Source organism: Nesoenas mayeri (assembly GCF_963082525.1).
Source record: "Nesoenas mayeri genome assembly, chromosome: 9".
In the NCBI taxonomy this organism is placed as follows: Eukaryota; Metazoa; Chordata; class Aves; order Columbiformes; family Columbidae; genus Nesoenas; species Nesoenas mayeri.
This window is the reverse complement of record NC_137557.1, coordinates 13418320-13436813: the sequence shown is the minus strand read 5'-3', so window position 1 is coordinate 13436813 and position 18494 is coordinate 13418320. Positions and strand designations below refer to the sequence as shown.

Here is an 18494-nt window from a genome sequence, read left to right as displayed (position 1 = left end):
CTTTGTATTCTGTGGCTTCAAAAAGCATTAAATTAAGAAAAACAAGGATAGTATTAACATAGCACAGCTCAGATAAGCTGTTCTTCATGTGTTCCCTAACCCAGTATGAAAAATAATTTTTGTGAATAGGATAGCTTCATGTTAATACATTATTAGATATATGTACCTGTATTCTGATAGTCTGAGGGCATCCTCTCATTTCATGTGCTTGTAATCCAGTGTTGGTCTGATACCGTGAACATGTTTGCATGAAAATCATGTTTTGACTCTTTTTTTTAATTATTATTATTATGGAAACAGTGCAAGTAGTCAGTTCTATGCAAAGAAACAAGGAGTTGAAATGGGGTTTGGCTGGAACCCAACAGCCATTTGATCCATATCCAGCTGTTGGGCCCAGATGTGCCTTCCCTCCATCCTGGGGCGGTGGGAAATGTCCCCGAGAACCAGCCGGTGCTTCAGGGACTGTGGTCGCTCATGGCTGATCTGCAGTCAGTCGGGTGCTGTGTATCTCCCTACTCCCATGGTATCTCTTTCTGCTTTGCTTTATACTTCTTTCTTGACCTGCCCCCAATCTTTTCAGTCTTTTGATGTTTTGTTGTTACTTTTCTTTCATTTGAGCTTATTATCTCTTAAAATTCCACCCCCCCACCCCCCCAGAATACAGATTTAATTACTGAGCAGATGCGTTTTCTTTGTTCTGCCCGCTCTAACTGCCTTTATCTCTCATTCTTCATCTTGAATCTTAGACTTTTTAGCTCATTAAGTCCTGTGGAGCTAGAACTCTTTGCTAGTTAAAGACACTAAAAAAAGTTCTTATCAGATCTTGCTGCAGTTCTGTAAACAAGCTACTTAATCATGCTTTTATGTTAATGCCAAAGAAACAAATAAATTGGTTGCACTGTGATGATAAACAAGTGAATACTAAATTGCAGTCTAGATATGGAGATACTTTTCCTTCCTTTCTGTGTTTATTTTTTTGTATGTGTGTTTTTATTTGGTGTTTTGTTTGTTTTTAGTTCTTTCTGAAACAAGATTTAACTCTAGAGACTTAAATGAAAGTTTATAATTTATGGAAGAAAATAACGTAAAAGAAAATTTGATATTGCCTGAAAGCCTTCATGGTCTGAAGCTAGAGAAGAGGCAGAAGCTGAAATGTAATTGTGCAGGAATGTGCTTAGATATAAAACCTAGGATGTAGCTGTGGGAATGCGTTTAGATACAAAAACTGGAATGCAACTATGTGTTAGTGAAATCTGCAAAATCTGGGAATGTCATGCTCGGTGTTTGAGAACTGCAGGCAATTGGCAGTGCTTGTCAGAACTGTTCTGGTGAAAACTGCCTTTCCAGAGTTCAGAGCCTGATCCAGTCTTTATTTGTGTTTGTGTTCTTGGCTTGAACTCACGTGAACTAAACAGAATTAGCAAGGGACAGCAAAGCTGTGGTTCTGTGACCTCTCTCCTCAGTGGTAAAGCCGGCTCAAGAAATTCCTGCTCCAAATCGTATTTCCCTGCCTGTCTCACTTTTTCCAGGAGGAGCGTTTTGCAGGAGTGAAATGTGAAATCTATCAGATCCAATTTTCAAAAAAAGCGTTACAGAACACTTCCTATTAGTTCTGTTTTTCCCAGGACAGTCTGCTGCTGGTGAGCAGTGTGGGTCTGTGACCAGGCCTGCTGGAATGACTGGAGGAATGAGGTGCCCTGTGCTGGGAGCAGGGGATGGGAATACAGCTGTTCCTCCCGACCACGGTGTCATGTGAAATCCCAGCCTCGCTGAGCGGATTTGTGTCGTGTAGCACTGGTTGCCAGAAATCAGTACATTTAAGTCCTCCACGCAATAGTCTGAAACAACAGTGTTCATGAGCTCTCTGAACAAAGTGTCATCCTTTTTTAGTCTGCAATTTTTTAAGGTATCAATAGGCAGGGAAGGAGGTGTCAAAGGAAACACCAGCTCTCTAGCCTAAACCGTATGCTTCAGAAACACATTATGAAAACAACTTTTACTGCCATGTAAAATTTGACTGGCCTGAAAAGGTGGAACCAATCCAAACTGGAGACAAAGCATATGAACAAGTGCACCATCTGAACTTACTGCTAAGTCGGTTGACTCGTGGCAAATGCAATATTTTTCATAATCCCATTGCAGTGTGGTTCATTTAATAGCTGTGGGTTTGCTGTTTTGAGTCAAGAGAGTCACCAAAAGAATTACTTATGAAATTTTGTTTCAGACTTTCAGTTTCTTTCCTTTGTTATTACCTTCAGATATACAGACTATTTGCTATATGGCAATAGAGGAAACCTGTTTCAACGGGACAAACGTTAAAATGAACAAAATTTCCTTTCAGATCTTTATTACTAGGCTATATATTTTATCAGTATTTGTCTGGTGATGTAGTTTTTCCTCTTCTTGCTGTCAAACTTGCTGTAATTCTTGTAGATCTGTTCTGGTTTGTAGTTGAAATTTAAATGAGACTGATGGCAATAAATGGGTTATATTAATGTGTCACTGCCCCTTCTCCCCAGTCCCAGAGTATTTTTATAAAGTTTTACAGGAAAGCATTTTTTAACCATGCAGGGCAGCTTTAGAAGAAGTAGAAGGAGATGTGACAGAACTGGAACTGAAACTTGACAAGGTAAGCTTTTTAATCCAACAGTGCCTGTTGTGGAAAATATAAAAAGATGTTTTTAGGTTTTGTTTCAGAGTTTGCAGCTGGGAAGCGGCCGTGGCCGAGCAAATGGGTCTGTGTTGAGCGCACAGCGGGGCCCCAGGGGCCTGGCCCCCGCAGCAGCGTCCGTGTGAACTGGGCTGATTTCCCCAGCTGGGGGTTCGGGTTGTGCAAGACCCTCCTGCCCCTCTGGCCCCTCGCCCTCATGTGATCACCCCACAGTGGAAGCCACATGTGAACTCATTCAGCTTTCATGTGATTTAAAAGTCAGGGGTTGGCTATCCCTGCACTGAGAGCTTGTGTTTTATGACAGCTGCGTACTGTGAGCACATCTGGATACTCAGGTTTTAGTGATTTTGAAGTCAATGCTTTCTGTCTTGGGTAGTTTGTGGCACAGTTGCAGCAGGGTAGGGGATGATGTGTATGTATATATATATATGTACACACTTCCTTCTGAAGGACTTAAATACTGTAAAATTCACCCTGCTTTTGTTCTGCTTTGTGCATGTGAATAAAATGTTTTATGTAGCAGCTTTTCAGTGCCTTACAATCCATTTATTGGTTTCCTAGCCAGTAGTGTTTGGAGGCTTTTGTTATTTCTTTGATATTATTTTGGGGGTGACTTATTTTTATTTTACATGTGTAGAAAGTCTTCTTTCCTTAGCTTTTTATGCCAAACATTCAAAATTATTTTTTGTCTGCATTCTAATGTGGTGAGCAGATGTCATTTGTTCACCTCCTTAGCTACTTTTTGAATACAAAGCTTTGTTCCTGCAGCTGTGAGCTGGCTGCAGAAAGATAAAGACGAATAAAGTCAGTGTTAAGTCTGAAGACTTTTTGTTATTTCTTGTAATAATATTTCTAGCTTTTGCTGTTAATGATGTCACCACTTGCTCTTTCAAAATAAATTCATGATACTTAATTTTGATTTGGTCTGAATTTTGGTGAGGCTACTGGCTGTAGAGGTGATAAACCTGTTTTGGTAGTTTAAACCATATAATTATTTAAAGGATATGCAAAATCTTAGAAATTTGTGTTTTCCACCAGTCGAAAATGGTCATTTTTGGGGATTTCACAAATTCCTAAGGGACATCATTCAGGGCCTTGCCCCCCAGGCTCTTCCAGGTGGCTATTGCCAAATATACTATTCCATCATGGAAAATTTCCAACTGTAGTATTACTCTTTGCCCTGATGCAGTATACTAGTACTCTTTAAAACAAAAACACTCAAACCCACTTGCTGCCCTGACAAGCGAGCAAGTACACTAGGTAAGTATTTAAGCAGTTTAATTCTAATGTCCAGTGTAAGTCATCTAGTATAGTGCTTAAGTTAAAAGCCAAGCTTTTTGTGTGAGCTGAAGTAACTGTGGCCTGAGGGTAATGATGTGTCTAGACCTGGCTGGCAACTTTTTTAGCTCAGTTATTCATACTCAACTTAGTTTTATAGTCCCACAATTGTGACTTCGAGCTACATTATCTGCATTTTTTCCCCTCTGAAAGAAAGGACACTGGGACGCTGGCTGCAGGGTTGGGAAGCATAACCAGAAGTGAAGGAAAAAAAAATCGTCATGTTGGTAGTGATTTTTGTTTTTTTTCTGTCCATTGTTCAACCAACCTGATCATTCATCAGAATGAGGGACATGATTCTCACATTCCTTTTTTTCCTAAGGGATCTCAGTCAACATAAAAATTATTGGGCAAATAAGGCAGGAAGGTCACTTGGATGGTTTCTTGCCTCGGCATAGGAAGAAGTACTTCTATGTTGTTCTAAATGAAAATGTATCTGACATCCTTGAAAAGTCCTTCAGAGAAGAAGATTATTGAATCTTCTGATTTTATTTTTGGTTTAGTTTAGGGTTGGGAACTCAATTCTAATTTGTGTTTTCTCAGGTGAGCATCTTGATGATCACACTAATCATTGTCTTTCCTTAATGGTGCAGTGCAGAAATGGTTTAAAACCTGGGAATATATCCATCGTGAGACAGTGGTGGCCTTCAGTCAGAATGCAGTGCATGAGAGCTGAGGTGCTGAGCAAAGCAGGGAGCAGTAGGGCTGGAAACCCATCAGGGGGAGCCTGGTCTGCCTTATGAGGGAAAAAATGATGGATTTCACTTTCTGAGATATAACCATCTCTCTTCAGTATGGGTTTCTTTTGGGGTTTTTTTGGCCTGGAAACCACAAAACACTTAAAATTTGCTTGGGTTCTAACCAGGTATGTTTTAGTTGCATCACTTATTACCCTCATATGGCCCTCTCTCTGGAAATATGTGTAAAACCTCAGTTGAAAAATAAAAAGTAGTAACCTTCTCAAGGGCATATCAGTTGACCTAGAGTAGTATTTTTATACCTATCACTCTACGATAGAAAGCTTTTCATAGAACACGGGGCTCTAAATTTAGAAATTAACTTTGAAAATCTTAGGTTCTTAGACTTAAACATGAAACACACTGAGCTTACTTATATAATGATATAAAAAAGAAAGTAAAAAACTGTTCACTTTGTCATCTTTTTAGCTGGTGAAGCTTTGTATTGCAATGATTGATACCGGGAAAGCATTCTGTACAGCCAACAAGCAGTTTATGAATGGAATTCGAGACCTTGCACAATATTCCTGTAAAGATGCGCTGGTTGAGGTAAGTTCTTTAAGAGATGAAAATGGAAGGAGAAAAGTATAACTTAAAAAGGATGAAATATAACAGTTGGCAACAGAAGTGTAGTTGAAGTTCACACTCTTGTTTGCCTTGTCTTTAGAGTGAGCTTTTTCGACTGCGAGGCACTGCAAGTGTCTGTGCTGTTTAGTTTCAGCTTTAAACTGCAATGGTAAGGGTTTTCCAAATTCCAGAAAATACCTATTAGATTAGGAATAGTCATCTTGGAAGGTGTAGAGAAAGTCAGGATGAATCTGTGAACATCTTCTATTTGTGGGATCCTAAGAGCCACTTCTCTAAAATCCCTGAATTGATCTCTTGGCTCCTGGAACTGGCACTCTCTAATACATAGAAATGTAATTTTTTACATGCACAGAGCCCACGTTGATGGTATAACCTCAGACTGATGGATGTATTGTTAAACTAATTTGGAACACCTAATATTTCCTCTGTATGTTAAATTTGAAATCGGGTATGAAATTCTGTAATATTTAAGTATAATGATGTGCACATCTCTGTATGTGTATATCATGTATTTTAATGCACGTTATATAATAGAACATCAGTTGCATGTGTGTCTTCACACACTAGTTGAATTGGATAATGCCTGTGGACTTCAGGATAGTCCTCATGTGCCTTTGAATCTGTTGTTGTCTAGAAATGTACTTGCTAAAAATGCATTGCGATGACTAACTAGTAAAATGGACATTAATTGATTGCAAGAAGGTTTTTGTTACACTTGTGTAAGCAATAAGCAGTTACCCATAGATGCTAGGGGTGGTTGTTATCTGTCTGTGTTTGAGACATTAATTCTACAGGTTGGTGTTGGTGTTGCTAAGTGTATCAGCTGTGAGGTGGTAGTTCCTACAATAAATGCGTGTGTTCCGATGATTACAACATGTTAGCCGTTTAGTTTAATAATCATGCTAGGGAAAATAAGTTCTTTTCAGTAAAGCTGTGAACTGCTGAAACATTGCTTTAATGCTGTATATTTGATGGGGCTTAAACCACTTTTTTTGTCTTTACAGACCAGCTTGACAAAGTTCTCTGACACATTACAGGAAATGATCAATTATCACAATGTAAGTATTTCTAGCTGAAACATGACACTGATGGCTTATCTCCAGTTATATTTGATAACAGAGTTATGCTAAAGCTTTTCATGTTGATAGTATTTGAAAGGTCATGGTTTAAGTGGCATTAAATACCTCTTGTTTTAGACTTGTGAATAGTTTATTTATAGCTTGTTAATGACCTATTTATAAACATCCTGTTTTCTGTAGATTTTTGACTCACTTTATTTTTTTTGTTTGGACTTTGTAAGCTTTGCTAAAACCCAGTGCTATAAGACAGTAAATACTGAATTGTTTAATCTTTTATCAAATCAAACTAATGAGCAGCAGTGACAAATTATTAGCATTTTTCTTTGCTGGACTGAAATAACGATTACTTTTTTCATAACTTCTGGATTTTTTTTTCCTCATCCTTTATAATGCACAAAATGGAGCACCTCTAATTTCTGTGCAGTTTTCTTTTGGGAAGTATGACAGATTTAGACAAGTGTAGAGAAAGAAGAAAATGCTAGGATCGGAGAATGAGAGTGATTTTTAGCCTGTCAGACTCCATCAGTTTTATGTGGATTGAAAACTGATTTTTTTTCCTCTTCTGAAAAGTTTATTCTTGTATCCTGGAGTGTGTTCGTTCTTTATTTTCCTCTTCTTCCCTTGGCCCCTCCTGCTTTTTTTGTAATTTTCCAGCAAATTGCAGGAAAGCAACTGAAGCATTTCCAAAGTGCTGAAAATATGCAGAGTGCTTGCAGTTCATTTTTTTTTATACCACTAAGAGTTTAAAATCTAATGGGATACACAGAATGCCATTCAAACAGTGTTGGCTGAAATTAAGTTTGTTAGCTTTAACTTAGCTTCCTAAAACTGTCTTATTAGTCATTTTTCTAAAAATGCACGTTTTTGGAAGGGAAACGGAGGGCAGCACGTTGACGCTGTGGGGTTGGTTTTCCTTTCCATTATATGCGGTGTACACAGCTACACCAACAGTGATACTGGGAGGACAAAGAGAAGCTAGTGCAAAGGTGTAGAGCAGCAGCTGTGGGAGAGTGTGTTGCTTTCATGTCCCTGATTTCTGCAGGTTAGACTGAGCACATGAATCCGGTTGACTGTTCTTGTTTTACACTCTTCATCATGCTTCTTGCTGCTGGTTACCCTCTTAACCATGGCTTTGTTGTATGGTGTGCTCTTCTTGACACATCTGACCTGAGTACTGTATTTCTGCTGCTGTTTTATTCTACATGACTGTGGCTTGCAGTGCTTTGGGCAGTTTGAAGGTAGAAAGAAAAGAACAAGCCGTATTAAAAGAAGATTTCTTTGCTGATCTAAGTAGGACTACTCTGAGTTTTCTATCTTTCCACTTCCGTGCTGTGCTCAAACACAGTGAGTACAATAGTGGCTTTTACCAAAAGGCACAAACGTAAGAAGTGAGGCATGTTATGGGGTCCTGATGTAGAGCTTTGCCAGATGTGCTGTGGTCCTGTGTTGCTTTTTGTGAATCTGCTTAGTTCAGTGGGACTCACTAGCTCAGGGTCAGCTCTGCTGTTGACCAAGTTGGCAGGAGAGCCACCGTGAGTCAGAAGCAGCCAGAAGAAGAAAGAGAAGAGACAAGGATTCTTCAGAGGAAGGAGGGAAAGGACAGGAGATGGCCCCACTGAGATCCGCATGACTGTCAGTTTTCTTATGTGAAGCTTTGCTACAAAAAGGTCTAGGAAGCAGATTAACACAGCACCTTCACTGGTTCAGCAGTGGGGGAGTAGCTTTGACAGCTTATGGCAAATAGCAGCTTGCTTAGACTTGGTTTGGAGTGTGTAGAAGGTAATGTGTTGGAACAGCTGTAAATCCAGTCAGATCATGGTCTGGGCACATTTTCCTGTTCTTTTGGGGAGGAAATGTGTATGTATTTTTTTTGCCTAGCACTTTTTTCCCCTCTTCATTACTGTAAGTAGAAATGCAAGGCTCATGTTTCTGGGAGTCCACTAATAGCTGAGTTCCCATCTGGTTATACTCTTTCTGTATTGATCCTGATTGGTGCACTCCTCAGGCACTGGCAAGCTTAAATGTCAGCAGTGGGAGTAGTCCCAGCATGACTTCCAGCTTGTCAAGAAGTTCTTTATCTGTTCTAGCTGTCTGTTTTTCTGAAGTGGGAATACAAACAGGGTCTTCCGTGTGTTACTGTCAGATGTAGGACAGTTCAGGTTGGAAGGGGCCTCAGGAGATGTCTGGTTCAGCTGCCTGCCTAAAGCAGGGTCAGCTCTGAGGCTGGAGCAGGTTTGTCCCATTTGGCTTTGAAAACCTCCGAAAATGGAGGCTGTCTGGAAGATACAGTACCACTGTTAACAGGTGACTTAAACTCAGTCATGTTTGCCTTCCTTCAGTGCTTCTAGAAAAGAGAAACAAGCCAGTAAGGGTTTTGCTGTCAGTACCTGGCATTGCATGGAGTTTTGTGCCCAGATTTTGGAAATGGGCAGATGAAGACTGAGAACATTTAAAGAAAATATTGTTTGACCTGAAACTTTGAGTTCTTGACTTGCTCTTTCAATAAAATTGTTTAATACTTAATACTTAAAGATCTTTGCCTTTTGGAAGAGATTCTGTTCAGAGGGCCAATTACTACTTCCTTAAATTCTTTCGGTTCTTTTACTTTCTGCGATCATGCTAGTGTATTTCTGTAATGCAGCATGAGAGGTGTAGAGGGGTGGGAAATGAGGGCGTCATTTGTGGTCTGCACAGTGAGAAGTGGCAAAGGATTTGCCCCATAGCCACTGACTTGTTCTGTTCTGCCCTAAAACTCAGAGGACACATGAGGCTGAAAAAAAAAAATGTGCATTTTCATTCCTCAGTTAGATTTTCTGGGGTCATAAGAGAAAATACAAGTTGTCTAACATGCAGGTGTGCTTTGGCCTTGGAAACTTAACAAGTTTCTAAAGATTTACAATTTGAATGAGTATATTATGTTCTGCCCTACCCAGCCTCCCCACACCATAAGAAATCAGAGAAGCATGGCTTAGAACCCTGAATCTTAGAAAAAGCAGCAGCCATTCTTCTTAGCAGTTCATCAGTGGGTGTTTATTTACAAATGTGTTATGTAAAGGAGATGGTACTAATTACTCATGTATGTTACATTCTCAGTGTTAATTTCAGTCTGTATTTGTTTTTTTTTCCCCAGAAGTTAAGAGCATGTTCTTTCTATGGTTTCATTTGTCTTTTAATTGTTGGTTATATTGTGAAAGTCCATAAGAATCAGGAGTTGTTATTTAACATTCAAAGTTGTTTCTTCAAGGTTGTCTGTACAGAAATTTTCTTGACTGTTTAATAAACATGTTCTATGAAAATGGTCATGTCCTACATTGTCAGGATGAGATAAGATGCCAGGAACTCTTGTCTCTCCTTATAACCACAGTCTTTAAGAAAAAAAACAGCAAAAGGTCTTGAGTTTGTGTTATTTTCCTTATTTTATTCCTCATTTATTTTTTTAATTTGAAAACTACTTTGAAGGATTTTATATTTTTATATTAGAGACACATTGATTTAATAACAATTCTCATCTAATTCTGCACAATAACTGTATGTCTAAAATGAAAAGTTATCATCACTTCTAAGTTATTAACTTACCTAATAATAATGCTTTTCTTTCAGATCCTGTTTGACCAAACCCAAAGATCAATTAAAGCACAGCTTCAGACTTTTGTTAAAGAGTAAGTTAATTTAACTTGTCATGGGAAAACTGGAATTTAAAAACATCTGATTTGAGTGGTTTAGTGAAACATCTTTCCTGAAAATGACCAGCCATAATTGAGAAGTGCACATTAAAGTCTGTCAAAAATCACCCCGAGTCAGTGAGGCGAGAAATGTTGTAATAGTATTAATTACTGGTCTTAAGTATACGTTGTCATTGTCTAAGCTTAGGGGGAAAAGAAAGTGCTTACCAAAGCTTTTCCCTAATTAGCATGAGATGCATTTATTTCAATTTAGATGTTGTTCTTTCCTCAGCAGAGAGAGGCTTCTATCTCATACTTTGTTTGATTTCCATTTGATCCAAGCATTTCTTGAATATGAAAGCCAAGAAACTGGCTGTAACAGTCACAAGCATGGTCTGTCTAGTGTGTATTCAAACACTCTTTTCATGCTTTTGATTTCATTTGTTATGTACCTTTCCTTTTTCTTTAGAGATATTAGGAAATTTAAAGATGCAAAGAAACAGTTTGAAAAAGTTAGCGAAGAAAAAGAAAATGCACTGGTAAAAAATGCTCAAGTTCAAAGAAATAAGCAACACGAAGTAGAGGAAGCAACCAATATTTTGACTGCAACACGGAAATGTTTTCGACACATAGCTCTGGATTATGTTCTTCAGGTAAGTACAGCAGTAAATGTTATTCTTCAAAACCATCTGTTATATCTAGTTAGAGACCTGTCCTTTTGAAGTTCTTCCTGTAAGCTGTTCAGAAGCTGGAGATTCAGTGACAAAGGAATCACTTTGTCTGCAAGTAATTTATTTTTGTAATGAAATCTGAGCAAAATTAATTTACTTGGTGAATTCTTATTGGTTAATGCTTTGGTATTCAGTGCTGTTACTGTAATGACACAGTTTAATTTTCAATTTGAACATTAATTTTGAAAAAAACCCAAACAAACAGTATTTGCCTGGTACTTAAATGTATTTTGTGAGTTGGCTATGCTGTAGTTCCTTGTATATTTGAAGTAAAAATTGTAACCGAGCCTGAGAAATACGAATTACCTGAATAATTCCCATATAGGATGTTTACTACTACTACAGTTTCAGCTGTTTGCTATGGGTTGTATTTAACAAATCCTACTTGTCTAGAATCCTTAGTTTGGCATCGTGCCATAGGGGAAACCAAGACTATAAGAACTCTTTTGCTTTTTAGTGCTGATCTCCTATAGAGTGTTGGGAGGTGTTCTTTGTCCAGCTACTTTGAATCCTGTGAAATAGTAACATATTTTATTTTGATACTTAGAATTCATCTGTTTCATAGTTACCCACAGCTACAGCAAAACAAGATTAGTCAACTCAGATAGTACCAGGGGTTGGAGGCTCCTGAATGGTTCTGGGGTTCTCCTGTAATCAAACGCAGAACAATCCTTTACAATGATGTTTGGTTTATATTAGATGTTGTCATCTTGATTTGTGGCAGCCCAGTCAGTTATTTAAAGCTTTAGTGACTGTTCTTTACATTGCTCGTATTACCTGTCAAGTGAAGTGGATTGATCTGATCAACCTGGGTGTGTTACTGCAGTTACTGCATTGAACTGTGGATCGTTTCCCTCCTGGAATTAGTGTGTTCAAAATATGAGCAGTTCCTGTGATAAAGATGCATTTAAAATAAGTGAAAAATTTCAGCATCTCTTAATTAACGTGGGCAAAAATGAATTCAACTTTAGGAATTCTTTCTACTTGGGTGACTCTTCTTCTGGAAAAGCGGTTTCACAACAATGGTCTCTTTGTACCTATATTGGCTTTAAACTGTATTTCAAAACCTTCGCTTTCCTTTTATTTTTTTTTTTTGCCTCACAAGTTGAGGGTTTGTTCTGTACAAACAAATCTTAATTATTTTTGCTGCAGAAGGTTTTCCAAAATACTGACCATTTAAGTATAGAATTACAATCTGGTTTTGATTATAGCTTCAGTAGGTTTATTTCTTTTGCTGGAACTTTAAACTGATATAGAGGTGTTAAATTACAAAATCATGTATGTTTCTGCTAAATGGGACTTTTGAAGTAAAATCTGTAGGTCGGGTTGGCAGCCATAAAGATTAAGGGACAAAGAGGATAGAGGAACTAGGTGAATGTGAAAAATCAGTTATTTTTTCTATAGGATGTGAAATTCTTCAAGTTCTAGGGCGCAGCTTCTTTCAGGAGTTGTGGGACTGGGTTAGTTTATACTATCAGAAAGAGTTGGAATATGTTGAATTGAGTCTCTTGAAAATGGATACCAGTTTTTCTTTCTTGAAAGGTGTATTATATTACTTCTAGCTACGTGATGTCGTGTATTTTTCCCTCCTAATGTAAGAAAGTTGTGACCGTCACTGTGAAATTCTTGCTTCACAAGCATTTTCTGATTGTATCGCTTTAATATCATGGCAAAACTAACATGCATCTTCTTTTAAAAGTATTTTGTGAAGTCTGATATTGAGTTATGTTCTTCCAGTGTTTTAAGCTTTGATATGATTATGTGGAAGTAATTTGAAGTTTACTTCCGTTGGGAAAATTTGCAAGTAGAATATAACAAGGTGCTTGTCTTTTTTTTTTTTCCAGATCAATGTTCTTCAGTCTAAAAGGAGATCAGAAATCTTAAAATCGGTAAGACATGCTTTATTTTCCATATAGAAAATACTTAAATACATCTGAAATTAAAAACGTAGCTGCAAAAGTGTGTTAATATTTTTTTCTTACCCCCATGAAAACATAACCGGTACATTTGGCACTTTAGCAGCAGCCACTTTGCCCTTTACTGTAGCTGGACATAGATGTTATTGATGATCCTTTTGGTTCAGATTTGAACACCTTAAGGTTTTCATTGCTGTTGACTCTTTATGGTTTCATGGTTAAAATCAAACTTGGCCAAGAATTCTGCTGCTGAGGTCTGCTATATTCGTTTATAAACAATAAGTACTTATCATAATCTAAGATAGATTCAGCTCTATACAAAATGCTTTAGTGTGGGCCTTACTAAATAAATATACAGTTACATCTGCATGCTAGTTTTGTTCTGATAGTATTCCCTTTTCTGCTTCGTATTCTCTCTGTAAAAAGTTTACTGAGGTAGAAAATGCCTAATTAAGTGGTGCCCTCTTTGCAAGGTTTGCAGTTGTACTCCCGCAATTTCCTTTCTTCCTTTAAATAAGAAACACTTCAGTTGGATCACAGCTTTATAGCTGCTTGCTCTTCTGCTCTGCATCTTCCCGACTTGTGTTCTTTTTTAGGACCGGACAGTCTTCTCAACTATATTCATAAAGGTTATGGTTTTGGATCATTAGTAAATATATTTTGTAGTCCCTCTCTGTTTTACGTGTCCTAGTTCAATAAGAGATAACAAAAGTCTGGGTGGTATGAATTAGAAGTAATTTTCTGCCCTTAGTAGGTGGTTGTTGTTAATGGGTTTAATCCTGTTAACTAATTTCAGAGATTTTTGGCTTAGTTCTTTCCTGCTTTAACCTTGCATATTTATTTACAATATTAGAAGCTGTATGAGATATTGATGTAAAATTGCCAGAACACAAGAGAGCAGAAATTAACTCCAGAATTATTTTGCTTTATTTTGTGTTCATGTGGATTACTTCAGGGATATGTTTATGTGATATCTGATAAATATTTATCCTTTTGAAAAAGATACTATTTTTCCTTCTAGATGTTATCGTTCATGTATGCCCATCTGGCTTTTTTCCATCAAGGCTACGATCTTTTCAGTGAACTTGGGCCCTATATGAAAGATCTTGGTGCACAGGTAATAAATTACTTTAAAAATTCATAATTATATGCTGGTATTTATGAAAACTTCATATATATGTACTTGTCAGGTACATTGTAGATTTATGCAACAAACAGGGAACTGTAGTCTGATAAAGGCAAAGCATAAAAACACCTTTAAAGTGGTTTGAATGAAAACAGAAACTACAAGTTGCCTGTTAACTAAAATTAATACTACCTTTAGGATTTACATACTTAAACATAGCTATGTAGTGCCATTTGAGGTTTGCTGGTATTCAGGACACTAGATTGTTTTCTTTTAAGAATTTTTGTATATGACATTTGTTATAAATATATTTAACAATAAAAAGTGGAATTTCTTTTCTTTCTATTTGTATACGTTAATTACTGTAGAAATTATGCAGCATGCCAAAAATATGACAGTTGTTAGCAACTTAGACCATAAAACAGAAGTCTGATTTTAACTGGTGCTGAACTGAGTTCATACATTAAATCCTTCTTGCCCAGTTTTGTTGTTTAAGAATGCGTAATTGCTCATAATTGGTCTCAGGGACTGATGAAACTGTTATATGGATCACAGCCAGCTGCATACGAGAGAGACTGAAAATGGTTGTGCAAAATAGATTAAGGATGTACAACATTCAACTGAGGATGCATCTGTGGTGCAAGAAGACTCAGCAGCGTTCTGACTTGTTTTTGGGTCAAGCTGAATGGGCCTGGAAATACTTGTACAACAATTTTTTGCCTCTATCACAGGACTTCGAACAGCTGCTCTGATGCAGAACCCTCTATTGCTGCTTCCCAACCTGATCCACAAAACCAGGTCAACCCAAATTCTGTCTATCCAGATACAAAAGCAAATAAATGATAGCAGATGTTTATTTGCATTCATCTCCAGTAGATATGCCATTGAAATGACACAGTTCTGAGCTGGTTATTCCTGCCACAGCACTGTTGTCATCTGTCCGCTTCAGCCTGCTTCAGTGTCTGTGCAGTGAAGCAGATTGGGAACTGTAGAAAATAACTCCAACAATCAAATGTCTAAACAGTTATTTTTCTGCTCGAGTAGTCCCTAATCAGGTTACTGTGGGTCTTAATTACTTGTACAAACACACACCAGGGAGGTGTGCGCTTGTGTGTGGCGAGCAAGTGATGGAGAAGAGCTGGGCTGCTCGAGCTGGCGCTGCCCTGGGCCAGGGAAGGGCTGCACAGCTCCAGCCTCTGTGTTTGCTGTAACAGCAGCACCTGAAAGGTGCAGGTGCACATGACTCTGTCCTTTGTTGTGACTGTTATTTGTTCACATCTGTCCATTTTGAGTTGTAACTGTATAACTGTAGTGTTTTGATAGTATAGAATGTGTTCTGTACCATGTGTGTTCTGTACCTCTCCAGAAGGGAGGATGAAGGAAGGAGACAAAAAATATGGAGCTGGTAGTGATTTCTACTACCATCTAGACTTCAATGTTGCCATTTAATTGGGAATATTTGAGCAAGGAACACAAGATTATTTCTGAATGGCTGGTCAGCCTTTTGCTTGGTCTGGTAAGGAGCGTTGTGTAACACGTATTTTGGTGCTAGTATCATAGCAACTGAAGAAGTTAAACTTAGAAAATCCAATGCTAAGAATGCTTCAGTTGTACAATTTGCTGAAATATTATTTTGTGGCAGACCTTGGCATTTAAGTAATGGATATTTTTCATGACAGAGGCAGACTTCTAAATAGCTTATGAAAGTTGAACAGTTAATGGCTTTGCCATTTGTGTTGGTTGATGCTTCTGCCTTTAACAGGTCAGAGAGGAGGTATGTTGTGACATAACAAAACAAAGGCTTACTAGATTCTTCTGAAAATACTGGCAGATTTTTTCTGCTGGTGAGTTTTCATTCACAGATAAGTTTTGTGTATGATCTTGATTACAAGGTTAAGCAGCACCTAACGATTTAAAATTGAAGTGGTCTTAAATAGTAGAGTTATAATTTTTAATTATTTCATTTTGCATTTTCAAAATAACTGGTTTACATAATGGAATATGATTGAGTGATTTTGTTTGTGGATATTTTAGGTCAGGGTAGGATTACCTGTGAATCAGGTAATTGTAGGGGAATCTTCAGTGGCACACAAGTGTCATATAAGCTTTTGCATGGAAGTGCTGGTATTTGGCACTTTTCATGTTTAATGTAGTATTAATTTAAAAAGAAAACCTACTTGAATTCTAATTTTGGGCCGTACCACTGCGTTCGGTATTGTGTCTGCACCGTTGTTTAGTGAGATGCTGTGACTGGGATCACTGGCACTCTTGTGTTACGGGCTGGAGGAAGGGGGAGTTCATCAGATTCCATGGCTTGTCACATAACTACCAAGCTAACTGGTCTTTTAGGCAGCATCTGCTTCTCCACCATATTTCTTATTTAAACATCAAAGTCTGTACAAAAAAAGACCTTACTCTTAAAGGATATATTTAATTTCCTGCCTTTTTCTTTTCTTCTGGTTTTAAAAGAAAAAAGTTGATATGGTAGTGCTGTAGACAGGCTTGCAGCAAGTTTTATCACAGACTTTCTAAGGATGCTAACTTAAATCGTCTCTGCTGTGACAGTCTCTTCTTTGCAAAACTGTATTGTTTTTATTTCTGAAACTCAAAACAGTTTGAATGGTTCTACCTAAGATTTCAAGGAATTTTGCTTAAATACTGCTGATGACCTGATCAAAACAATCAATGAAAAAGCCTGGTTGAGGCAGTTTTTTCCCCTTTTGTGGAGGGGAAAAATCTCTAGCGTTCTGTCCTTGTGGCGTTTGCTGCTCGTGCCAGCGCTGCTGCACAGGCCAGCCAGCCAGAGCCGCTGGAGCCTGAGTCATGCTCTTCGGAGACTGAGCACCAATGCGGTACAGAGTCGCATATGCTTGGCACCATGCTGTTCCTTGAAACAGTTCTTCTAAGGCTTACAAGAAATGACCACCTTTCGTAGAGGTTAATTCAGGATGGTAGAGCAGTGCTTCAAACGAGGCTTCTGTGGTTATTCAAGGTAAACACTTTGCAACCAGAGAAGTAATTATACTATGCAAATAAAACAAAAGTCGTGCAATGTTTAGACATAATATGTTCCTTTTTTTTCCAGCATTATGAAATCTACCGATCCAAATTTATCTTGAAATCTAAAGATCCCATTTTCTGTTTCTCTTTACAGCTGGATCAGTTGGCTATAGATGCTGCAAAGGAGAAGAGAGATATGGAGCAAAAACACTCCACTATTCAGCAAAAGGTACTTGAGGGAATGTAAAAGGCAGACTGCACACACGTTTTTATCTCTGGCATCTCTCCCCAGCAGTGCATCTCTGCATTGGAACTGTGAGGGATGGCATCTTTAGTGAGATAGACTTGCACAGCATTAAGCACAGGGTTAGATTGCAGATATTAATTTTGTATTGCAGAACAAGGTACTATGTTTAGTTTTGAATAAAACATAAATAGAACAGTAGAATTTGAATGCTGGGACTCTAACATTTCATTAGAACTCTTAATTCTGATTACATCTTGCATTCAGTATAGTTGTAGGAGATTGCTGTTTTTTCCTCCTGTGTCTGTAGAAGAGCTGTATGTGCTGCACAGTCATACATATCACTTTCTGTCTGAGCTGTGCCAAATACGAGTGCAGCACTTTGAGGCAGAGTGTGGCAGCTGCTATTGCATATGAAGAGCAAAAGTAAACATCTATAAAGGTTGTCTGTTGTATGGTGCTCAACTGTACACAAAAATGAAAGTGAAAGCATTAAATTGCTCTTTTGGGAAGATTTGTATGTGCAATAATTCATGGTTTTGCTTGTTGAGAAAAATATAGAAAGTTCATGTTGTGGGGGGAATGACTTCTGTTGTTTGGGTGTTTCAGAAGCTCTAGATCAGTGTTGGTCTTGCAGGTAAAATGCTAGAAGTTAAAAATATTTCCACTTAACTCTCCAGTAATGAGCTAATACTGCAGGTACTTTTGAAAGGGATTAGATACCAGTTTAAAGGTAATACAACACTTCTTACTCTCATTCAAATACATTCTGTATCTGTTCAGATGGCATAAATTTAAAAAAAACAACACACGCACATACACACACACACACAAAAAAAAAACCAACCAAAAACCAACCAAACAAAAAAACCTCATGTAAATGAAATCTGATTAGTAAATAAATTCAGGAATGAAAACATATGAAGATTATAATTTAGGTAGTCTGAATAGGAGTCAATATTAGTGGGAAAATGTGAATTTTTGTTGGTTGCTGAATGTTTTTGTCACTCCATCCCATCATCCCTACAGGAGTTGGTGGGCAGTATCGGGGTTGCTGTAAAGGTGACACTCAGCAGAGACGCTGGTGGGTTTTAGGGCAGCGCTGAGGTGCGGTGTTTGGAGGCAGACAGGAGATAGTACAGGCAGGGAAGGGGAAGAAAGGGGAAATGGGACACAGATGGAACTTGAGAATTAACAGCGATGTTCAAACTTGAATTTGGGTTCAGTATGCCTAGTGTTATTGTTAGAGAACAGCAGTAATTGGTGAAGGATGAAAGTTATGGGCAATTATCTTTTAATCAGCCATAGAAAAACAACTTTTTATGGTGAATTATGGTCATTGCTGTTGCCAATGGTGTTTACAGTCTGTTTTTTCTTCAAATGCTGCTTAAGGCTGCTTTAC

General features: G+C 38.0%; 1 protein-coding gene across 3 annotated transcripts in view; it reads left to right on the top strand.

Annotated features, from left to right (window-relative positions):
• Positions 1 to 18494, top strand: part of ACAP2 (ArfGAP with coiled-coil, ankyrin repeat and PH domains 2) — a 63977-nt gene that overhangs the window by 15098 nt on the left and 30385 nt on the right. For all 3 annotated transcript variants that reach the window (XM_080350174.1, XM_080350173.1, XM_080350172.1), the window contains exons 2-9: positions 2572 to 2629; positions 5176 to 5295; positions 6339 to 6392; positions 10014 to 10072; positions 10545 to 10728; positions 12651 to 12695; positions 13744 to 13839; positions 17003 to 17077. In XM_080350174.1, coding sequence (XP_080206300.1) covers positions 2572 to 2629; positions 5176 to 5295; positions 6339 to 6392; positions 10014 to 10072; positions 10545 to 10728; positions 12651 to 12695; positions 13744 to 13839; positions 17003 to 17077 — 691 coding nt within the window. The remainder of the gene's footprint in view (positions 1 to 2571; positions 2630 to 5175; positions 5296 to 6338; positions 6393 to 10013; positions 10073 to 10544; positions 10729 to 12650; positions 12696 to 13743; positions 13840 to 17002; positions 17078 to 18494) is intronic.